This window comes from Electrophorus electricus, chromosome 7, assembly GCF_013358815.1.
Source record: "Electrophorus electricus isolate fEleEle1 chromosome 7, fEleEle1.pri, whole genome shotgun sequence".
Lineage (NCBI taxonomy): Eukaryota > Metazoa > Chordata > Actinopteri > Gymnotiformes > Gymnotidae > Electrophorus > Electrophorus electricus.
Genome location: NC_049541.1, coordinates 30,096 through 40,732, shown reverse-complemented (window position 1 = coordinate 40,732; position 10,637 = coordinate 30,096). Strand labels below are relative to the sequence as shown.

The window sequence follows — 10,637 nt, the reverse complement described above, 5'->3', positions numbered from 1 at the left end:
TGACCACCTGTTTGGTGTTTGGGAACCGTAGGAACCGCGCGCGGAGCAGAGCAGTGAATGAAATGGCTTTGTCTCCCCCTGCCGGCTAATCTGTGCAAAGACACGAAAGGTTGAAAACTGAGCTGCACGATCAAAAACACAAGGGTTTTGCTGCATTACAACTAAAGTCCAAAAAAGGCAGATGATAGCTACGGTTTGCCTTCACATTGAAAAGTTTCCCAAAGGAAAGGAAAGGCATTTTGAGTGTATGTTTGTGAAAGCGATGTGTGTTTGTGTGTGTGTGTGTGTGTGTGTGTGTGTGCGTGTGAGTACGTGTGTGTATATGCAAGCATACATCTGTACATTTGTGTGAGTGTATGCAAGTGTGTGAGTGTGTGTGCATGTGTGTGTGTAAGAGTATGTGTGTTTGTGAGTGTGTGTAAGTGTGTATTGCAGCTGTTCTTCATGTGTGAATCTCATCTGCTTATGGTTTCTGTTTTTAGGGGCTGAAAAATATACCAAAAATAAAACCATCAAACAGGTGGCATTCAGACCCTCCTACAACCAGGACAGTTCTGAGTTCAGACCCTCCTACAGCCACAATGGCTCTGCTGAGCAGGACTAGTTGCTATAGTAATGAGCATTCAGTCTTCATAGTGATAAAGAGCATAATAAAAATAAAGTGCTTAAGATTACTTTAGAGTAATTTTATAGGTAGGTGTCATTATTGCTGACAATGCTTCACAAAACATCATTTTTAGCCTGTAAATGATTATATCACTCACACACACACACACACACACACACACATGCACTCACTCACTCACACTCTCTCTCTCTCTCTCTCTCTCTCTCTCTCTCTCTCTCTCTCTCTCTCTTTCTCTCTCATACACACACACACAAGCAAACAGTACCCAAGATGGCTGAGACAGCATTTTGCCAACTGTTTGATCTTTACCTTATGCTTACCCTCCAGTGTGAAGTCCAAACCCTGCAGACCTGTGCAGGTTAACATAATAAGAACACATTAGGGCAGTGGTAGCTCAGTGGTTGTAGTTGGAAGGTTACTGGTTCAAGTCCCACTGCTGTCAAGTTGCCACTGTTGGGCCCCTGAGCAAGACCGTTTACCCTCAAGTTGTACTCAATCATAATTGTATGTTGAGTAAAAGCATCAGCTAAATGTCAACCACTTTTTTTGTTATATGGCTCTTCAAAGAATAAATCAAAGGTGCATGATTTCAAAAATGAATAAAAAATGAATGAAACTCTTTCCTGTCCATCCAGTATGGAATATGGATGGATGGGAGAAAATCAAGAATATATTTAATCTGGAGACACTGTAAATGTGCTTTCACACAGAAAACACCTTCCTTACTGATAGAGGCATTAGTAGAGATTGTGTGTGATAATGAGTGATAAATAAGACCCTAACCCTAATCTTCTTCAGCTTTGCCTGGAGGTTCAACTGGCACCAGTAATGTAGCTGCTGGACTCCCTAGAACTCCAGTAAACTATGTCTCAAAGTTCTAGACTGAAGATGTTTCATTGAAGTCCACTGTTCCACTGAGGTCCCCTGTTCCACTGAGGTCCCCTGTTCCACTGAGGCCTCCACATGTACTGATGTGATCACAGCATTAGAGACCTCCTAACTTACTGAAGACCATTTGAACTCTGTGCCTGTTCTTCTGCACCGATTATTCAGATCTGGCCAGTCACACCACACACCCGGACCTGGCCATCCCACTGGGTTTTTTTTAATGTTCAACCTATATACTTACACACACACACACACACACACACACACACACACACACACACACTGAAATAAAACATATAAAGTACATTGCATAGCTATATTACTGATAAGATAAGATAAGATAAGATAAGATAAGATAAGATAAGATAAGATAAGATAAGATAAGATAAGATAAGATAAGATAAGATAAGATAAGAGATCCATTCTGATTCTGGGGAAATTTGTATTGTGAATATGCATATGCTTTTATACATTTTATATACATGAAAAAAATACAATATTATTCTTCACAATCTCAGCATCGCAATGATTTTATTGGCATCTTTTTACTGCATTCAGTTGATACAAATATAATACAATAATAAATCATAGACCTTTTTACCAACTATTTATACATCTTTTCTGAGTTTTTTGATGGTTCAATTTAATATCATGCTTCCTTAACTGCAATTGAAGAATTCAAGAATAAGTAGACAAAATTGTAGACACTTTCCAAGCCCTTATAGTGATACATCCACTGTTATCACAGTGCTTTGATCACCTGACCCTGACCCTAACCCTGACATGTGAAGTGTGTTTGCAACTTGTTGCACATGTTTAATCGCAATAATTCAAGAGATCTGCTTCCTTTCATCTCTGTAATCATCAACAACTCCTTATCTTCTGGACGTGTAACAACTTCATTCAAAACCACTAGGGTGGTACCAATCCTCAAGAAGGCCACACTCGATGGCTCCAATATAACCAATTACAGAATAGTATCACTTCTCTCTTTTCTCTCAGAAGCCTTTGAACGAGCAGTTTACAATCAATTATCTCTTTTCCAGAACCAGCTGCATGATCACTGTCTGGCTACAAACCAGCACATTCTACAGAAACAGCCCTCATAACAGTGACTTCATGCTGCTAAAGCTGCCAAACTGTCTTCTGTCTTGATTCTTCTAGACCTTTCTGCAGGCTTTGACACAGTAAACCACAACATTCTCTCTGTTTTCTCCAGCCTTGGTGTGACTGGCTCTGCATGGAGATGGTTTCAGTCCTATCTGGAGGGACAGTCCTATCAGGTAAAATGGAGAGGATCCACATCCAATCCATGTAGACTCTCCACTGGTGTTGCACAGGGCTCAGTATTAGACCCTCTTCTTTCCTCATTGTATACTCGCTCTCTTGGTGATGTAATATCTTCTCATGGTTTCTCCTACCACTCATACCCAATTATTTATTTCTTTTCCACCCTCTGACACGCAGGTCTCCAGATGCATCTCAGCATGCTTGGCTGACGTGGTGTCATGTCTGACAACTCACCACTTGAAGCTCAACCCCAGTAAAATGAGCTTCTGTACATCCCAGGAACTCCCAGCCCTTACCATGGCCTCACAGTTTCCTTCAAGAACTCCCTGGTATCAAGCTGCTTGTAGCCTGGGCAGAACTTTGGACAACCAGTTGTTCTCAACTCATGTTTCAAATATAACCCGGTCTTGCAGATTTCTCCTTTGAAACATACAAAGGAGTTGGCCCTTGCTCTCACAGGAAGCTGCCCAGGTGCTTGTGCAGTCTCTTATGATCTCAAAGCTAGACTATTGCAACTCGCTACTTTCTGGTCTTCCTCTAAAAGCCATCAGACCTCTACAACCTGTCCAGAATGCAGCAGCACAACTTGTCTTCAATCTTCTGAAGTTCACACACGTCACTCCACTGCTGCGCTCCCTTCACTGGCTTTGAGTGGCTGCACGCATCAGATTTAAAACCTTGATGCTTGCCTACAAAGCCAAAAATGGACCATCCCCTCCATACATGAGGTCAACTGTCAAAGCCTGATCCATACCTCAAGTACTTCAAACTTCAAGAATGGCTCAACTTGAAATACCATGCTTTAAGTCTCATGGAGGACAAGCATGGCTACTATTCTGTGTCCTGGCTCCCAGATGGTGGAACAAACGTCCACTTTTAAATTGATCACTGACCCTATGTTGACTAACTGAAACTAGTACTTATTGTACTACACTGACGTTGACTGCTCCTTTGTTGACTAACAAACTCTAGGACTTTGTTTATTGCACTTATTATTGTCTAAGATAGACCTAATGTATTTGGCACTTCTAGGCATCAGCAGTGATCCCTGTATTTCTACAGTATTCTAGTTCATTGGTATCATGGACTCTAACCTACTGTACTGGCTAGGATGTATTCTATAAGTAAATGACAAAACACTTTGGTAAGACACTCTGGATAAGAGTGTTTGCCAAATTCCGTAAATGTGAATGAAATATTTGCATTGTTATAGTTATGAAAACTGCTGTCTGCTCCACTCACCCCTGTCCAATTAGAATCTAATGAAATGTTAGTCTGGCTCTGGCCCAGACTGACTAATGGGTGTGGTGTGTGGTGTAGGATTTATATATTAGGAGATCAACAGACTACTAGATTTAACCTAATTTCAGTCTGATCATTGAGCAGTTCTTTAGCTTTTTTTTTTTTTTTTTTCTTAGAAGTCTCTCACATTTTTTATTTTATCCTAGTACACGGGTGGCCTGCAAGGGTCTGCAGTACTTAGTGTGGCCACCAGGGGTCTGCAGTACTCAGTGTGGCCAGCAGGGGTCTGCAGTACTCAGTGTGGCCAGCAGGGGTCAATAGGACTCACTGTGGTCAGCAGGGTCACTTGCTTTAGGAACCAAATTGTGGACTAGCAGTGGGATCTCAAGTGTTGGGTTGAGGATCTCAGAGATTAGGGCTAGGGTTAGGGATCTCAGAGATTAGGGCTAGGATTAGGGATCTTGAGGGCTGGGTTTCAGAATGGAGAGTTTATTCCATAGACTTAGTTAAAAAACATCAATTAGCAAAGCTAAACTTCTAGAGACAGAATCTCAAAATTGGGGAGCTAAACCAATATTATTAATCTTCAAATTTACTAATAATTTCAGTGGTAAATTGTTAATCTATGTAAGCTTTGCAGGAGGACAGAGTGTCAGTTTGGATCCTGGCCACACAGTGAAACCTGGATACAGGGGCTCAGAAAATTCAGTCTGCACTTTGTAGAGAAGCTTCATTTTGTCAGTGATGCTGTAGAAGGACAGGGCTCCTGCATCATAATCAATGAACACACCCACCCTGATGGCATTATCGGTCTTGGGGATGTAGGTCTCTCTGCTGTGGTGTCTGAAGGCATAACGGAAGGGTGAGCAGTAGAGCCTCCAGGACTGCTCACTGCAGCCAAACCAGCACTCGTTACGGCCGCCTTTCCTGCGGATGCCCTTATAGGTCACAGCCACGTTGACACCATTGACACCCGCCCACTCCACCTCCCAGTAGCGGCGGCTGCAAAGCATCTCCCTGCACAGCACCTGTGGCCAGTCAAAGCGCTCTGGGTGTTCGGGGTATGGGAGATCCCGGTCGTGGTTCATCACCGTCTTGTTGCCCTCGGACAGGGCCAGGCGTCTGTATGCTGTGTTGGGGTCCAGTGTTAGCTCACAGTAGTCTGGTGGGGGAATTTCAAAGTAAAACATCAGAACATTGGTTTTAACAAATGTAGATGTATAATGAATGATACAGCATGGTATGACATGATATGACAGAATAGGGTAAGATAAAGTCATTCATTCATGCGGGTCATTCCTGTAGAGTCATGGAGGGTTTTGGACATATTCATATAACACTCAAAAACAAACTGGTTATTTTTGGCGTTTCAGCTTGTTCTTGTTTGATTAAACCTATAAAAATGTAATAAAACCTAAAAAAATGTTCCTAAAAAGAACGGAAATAACAAAAAAGTTAGTTAACATTAGCTAGATTACCATGTAATTAAATAGCATTATTTTGGCCTGTGTGTGTGAGCATGTGTGGTGTTTGTTTGTTTGTGTGTGTGTGTGTGTGTGTGTGTGTGTGTGTGTGTGTGTGTGTGTGTGTGCGCATGTGTGTATTTGTCAGTTATGACGTACACTGCAGGACCTCTTCCCTGGTCATTGGCGTAAGGATCTGAATTTGCTTCACTATGGAAATAACAGGAATATAAAACAATAATAACAGGAATATAAAAACAATAATAACAAGAATATAAAACAATAACATGGACTTGACATGACTCATCAGCCCCGGTTAATTAAGCATTATATATTTTTAGGTAAAGTCTTTAAAGAAATACATAATGCATACTCTGCTACATCACCCAGAATTATACGATTAGATGTTTTTCTGATGTGGGGTTTTATCATTTAAGAAAATCATTATCTTTAACTTTACCTTTGTAAGTTATCTTCTCCATGTTCTGTTTACAGGCATCTTCCAATTGCTTTTTCAAGTCATTCATTGATTTGGCTAAATCTTCAAATGAGAAGACAGAGCTGACAGTGATGGTCGGCAAGTCTGAGGATCCAGGAGGGGCCGCAAGAAACACATAACGCTACAAACAAACCAAAAACATTAGTGCTGGTGTTATCAATGCAGTTATCAATCAATTCTTATCTCGACATTACAAACAGGAATAGTTTAATTAACACTACAAATCCTCCAGACTAGCCGATAGAATGCTTACATTACTTAGATGCTAATCCTAACCCTAACCCTAAACCCAAACCCTAACCCTAACCCTAAATCTAAACCCTAACCCTAACCCTTACCCTAAACGCTAACCCTAAACCCAAACCCTAACACCCTAATTTAAGGAATTCTAGTGCTGTTCATTTTTTAAACTAATTTCATAACAGTGGGGTTTGTAATTTATTACCAATTTCTTATAATTTATTTTAATTTATGTTCAGTTATTATTAATTATGTTTATATAGCGCCTTTCTCAAACTCAAGGACGCTTTACAGACAGATACAATCAGACAGCATTTAAATTCACTCACATACACCAGTGAAAAGCGTGCAGCGTAACTGTAGGTACCTGTAACAGGTATATAGGTATAATAATATCATTCTTCTTTTCTATTAATGGTTCCCAACCCTGTTTATTTCATTATTTAATTTGATTGCTGCATCTGATCATACATTTGTGTGTGTGTGTGCAGTCACTGAACTCATAGTCCCATTCTGCTTTGCCCCTGTCTGTGAGAAGATTTGCACAGAAACAGGATTTACTAGATTAGGATTACTGGACTAGGGAGAGGTTATATTTATGCCATTTAGCTGATGCTTTTATCCAAAGTGAATTACAATTATGACTGAGTACAACTTGCTCAGGGGCCCAACAGTGGCAACTTGGCAGTGGTGGAGCTTGAACCAGCAACCTTCTGAGTACAAGTCAAGTACCTTAACCACTGAGCTACATGTTACTGGGCTAAGGTAATATTATTGGACTTCTATGTCGGAAAACAGCCTGAAATGTTTATTTTGGGCAAAATATTTACATGTTTTATTGAACTTTACTATAATTGGTGCAAACTGTAAAAATATATTAAGACATTGTTGTACATGTCTGTTTGTCACTGTGATATTACCTGCAGGAAGTGGATGTGATCCTCGGTCAGTGAGAGCTGTTGTAGCTCCTGGTCTCTCCGTCTCAGCTCAGCTATCTCCTCCTCCAGCTGCTTCAGGAAGCTTTCGGCCCGACTCACAGCCACCTTCTCCTGAGTTTGGATCAGATCCTGCACCTCAGAGCGTCTTATCTCAATGGAGGAGATCATCTCATGAAAGATCTTCTCACTATCGTCCAGTGCAGTCTGAGCAGAACGCTGTGAGTGATACACAGGTAAGACGGAGGAGTTCAGAGATTCATTAGCCAGTGAGGAACTATGACTGACACACTATACACAGAGGGAGGGGCTCAGACACTCATTAGCCAATCATGAGGGTTGCTGACTCACCTTGTGAGCCTCTACAGCTCTGCGCAGGTCATTAAGATCTTTTTCTCTCTCCAGGATTCGCTGCTGCGATTTCATCTTTGGCACCCCCATCTCACACTGTTGGACAGACAGCACTCATCTGAGCACTGTAAACATCACACACATGCTGTATGACAGAAACAGCAAAAAGTCATGTTGTGTAAGGGATTGTGTGGGGCACTATAGTTTACATAAAGTTTCAAAAGAAAATATTTCTTTATTAAAGGCACTGACATGTTCATAGTAATCTGATCATAAAAATAGGCAATAAACATTTAATTATAAACTATTAACAATAAAGCATTTCATTTTAAACAATTAGAAACATGTAAAGAGTCGCCAAAAACACCTCTTTCCGATTCTAAAGTGTCTTGTATGCCTGTATGTAAAATAATATTTTATAAATGTTTAATTAATTGTTTATATTTTACATATATACATATAGACATATAGACAATAATAAAATATTCTTAGTAATGTAAACTAAAATGTTGACCTTTTACTCATATAAAAAGAATGAACATTATCAATATACTGTATACTCTGATGTTATCACATTAACATTGTTAGGTATGTAGATTAATCATCAAGAATACAAGATATGTCATATCGTTTTCCCTCTCCTGGCAATACTACTAGAATAGATTTCTACATGTCAGCTAGATACCGATAAATGTTTTTATTTTATCCTTTATCCTTTTATTTAGCCTTCTAGCACAAACCACTACTTTTTTATTTCAGACCTGTTTCTCTGTTCTCTCCACTGCGGCAGAGACGATGTTGTGGCCTCTGTGGTCCTCCATGGTGCACATAAGACAGATGCACTGCTGGTCCGTGCAGCAGAACACCTCCAGCAGCTTGTCGTGCTGAGGACACACCTTGTCCTGGAGGAAGCCGGTGGCATTCATTACCTTGTGCCTCTTTCCAGAGTGCAGCTCCTCGTGAAGCTGGAAGTGGTCAGGACAGTAGGAGTCCAGACACACCAGGCAGGATTTAACTGCTCTCTGCTTCTGCCCAGTGCACGGGCCACACTCCACATACCCAAATAAAGCCAAACTCCGTCTGCCTCCCGCTGTGTCCACGACTCCTGACATCCCCTCAGAACAGTATGACTGAAAGTTTCACAGCACACACACACTAAGACAACAAAGTCAAAAACCATATACAAGAACTTGCTGCCTTTTTCTTACTTTGTAATAGTGTTGAGCTCTAAAATACATCACAAACAGCAAATTACTAACATTAATTGTTGTAGAATTATTGTTTTGTAGAATACAGATATTTTATAACAAGAATACCAGGGCAAACACAAAAGGTGCAAACACAACTCACAATGAGCCAAGAGGCTTCCACACTCACACTGTGGAGAGGAGATCAGTTTGGTTTCTTCTGAAGAGCGAGAGAGGCACAGAGACAGAGATTAAATTTCATCTTAGGTATGTGGTCAGCATTAGTGTATAAATAAACCAGAGAGTCACCTAATCGCTTCAGCTCTGTTTGCCATATAGCATGTGCAGTGGACATGTTTGGCATTAAGGAAGGTGTCATTGTGACAGTCTGCCCTAATCCTACAGGAAGAGTGAAGGCTCACAGCCAAGTCTGTCTACCAGAATTAGAATATAGACTTTTCAGTTTTGTGGGTTGTGAGTTAAACACAAATATCAAAGTGTCTATGCCAAGCACATAGAAGTGAGTACAAATATAATTGTAACATTTACAGGTTAGTGGGGGGGGGGGGGGGGGTGTTGTCAGCGTTTCCTCCTCCTCAGTGAAATCACAGAATCACCAGTAAATTTCTGCTTTCCAAACTGGTGGGGATCCAGTTACCTCTATATGCTCTATCTAACTCTAATTACAAAAACACACACCCCTACTCTCTCTCTCTCTCTCTCTCTCTCTCTCTCTCTCTCTCTCTCTCTCTCTCTCTCTCTCTCTCTCTCTCACACACACACACACACACACACACATACACACAGTTTGTTCACCCAAGCATACATATACATTAAAAGCAGCTCTGTGTTGGACTGCAGAATTTTCTTCTTAAATACTTTTTCTGATGTGGTCACTGATTTCAGAGTCATTTGAGGAGTCTGAGTAGAGACCATGACTGAGACAGGTGATGTTTCCGTTGGTTTTAGAGGTGCATGATTATTGCAGGTACTGGGTAAAGAACAGATTTTTTTGATGTGATGTGAAGACCAAAGACTGGTAAGGGAGGATATTGTGTCTAGAACATTCTGTATTGCCTGAAGAGTGTGTGTAGCTTGTAGCTCTTAGATACAACAGCCTGGTCATGGTGTGTTTGTTCAGACTGCAAAGCTACGATGCCCTGGGTGTGACAAGCAGTCCAGAGGGTGAGGGGACAGAAGGCGACCAGAGATATTCAGACAGCTGTCTGGTCATGATGAAACAGGTGGGGGTTTTAGAGCCATTAACTCATGTAATGTAATAAAGAAAAAAGAAAAAAAAAAGAACAAGCAACACATTTAATGAATTAAAAGCAATGAGTACTGATAGATGCACTCAACTCGTTAAAATAGATCTACGACATAATAAGCTGTGCATCCTTTAGATCGGCTGTTAGAAAAGTTTGGCAGTTAACTAGATGTGATTCGGATCAGCTCGGTTAAATGCCCTCTGCACTTGATACCACGTGTTTTAAATGGAAAGCTTGGTATGTCTATATTGGTCATTTATGTGCATTAAGCCTAAATTTCAACATGAACTTCTGAAGTTCAGTTACTGATTCATTCCCCAGAGGTCGCTCTTGATTGACATTGAAACACAGACGTTTGCAATAACTTAAGTTTAACATTTGAAGTTTTTTTCGGTTAATTAAAAACCAGTTATATTGTAAGGAAATCTGATTACATTTTTTTAAGTTCTAGACTTTTGAAGGTACAGGTTTTTTCTGCAGTTTGTACTTGTATCACTCTAAACTATCGCCAGTTTCTGAATGCTTGTAGCTTCACTCACATTAGATTTTGAATAAATCCACTTTGGTTCTTGCGCATTTCACAACTTCCTGGAGCAGCTCGTAATGCGCTTTTCAACGAGCGCCTCGCGGCTTACGGTAGGTCGCG

General features: G+C 40.7%; 1 protein-coding gene across 2 annotated transcripts; it reads right to left on the bottom strand.

Annotated features, from left to right (window-relative positions):
• Positions 1 to 4,201: 4,201 nt before the first annotated feature.
• On the bottom strand, positions 4,202 to 10,617 carry LOC113591644 (tripartite motif-containing protein 16-like). Of its 2 annotated transcripts, XM_027032231.2 has the most exons (8): positions 10,531 to 10,617; positions 8,887 to 8,943; positions 8,298 to 8,666; positions 7,537 to 7,632; positions 7,171 to 7,404; positions 5,972 to 6,131; positions 5,671 to 5,721; positions 4,202 to 5,210 (listed from the first exon to the last, which is right to left on the bottom strand). In XM_027032231.2, the coding sequence occupies exons 3-8, from the start codon at positions 8,646 to 8,648 to the stop codon at positions 4,672 to 4,674; spliced, it is 1,431 nt and encodes a 476-aa protein (XP_026888032.2). In that variant the 5' UTR covers positions 8,649 to 8,666; positions 8,887 to 8,943; positions 10,531 to 10,617; the 3' UTR covers positions 4,202 to 4,671. The 2 variants fall into 2 exon arrangements, with proteins under 2 accessions (XP_026888032.2, XP_026888033.2); XM_027032232.2 differs by lacking the exon at positions 5,671 to 5,721.
• Between the last annotated feature and the right edge of the window lie 20 nt (positions 10,618 to 10,637).

Bases quoted from the DNA above. Each gene is read 5' to 3' on its own strand.
- LOC113591644 (XM_027032231.2), bottom strand. From the start codon at position 8,648: ATGTCAGGAGTCGTGGACACAGCGGGAGGCAGACGGAGTTTGGCTTTA. The intron at 6,132-7,170 runs GTAATATCACAG...GTTTGTTTGTAG, and splicing joins ATCACATCCACTTCCTGCAG to CGTTATGTGTTTCTTGCGGC. The intron at 5,211-5,670 runs GTACGTCATAAC...TTCCCCCACCAG, and splicing joins CAGGGAAGAGGTCCTGCAGT to ACTACTGTGAGCTAACACTG.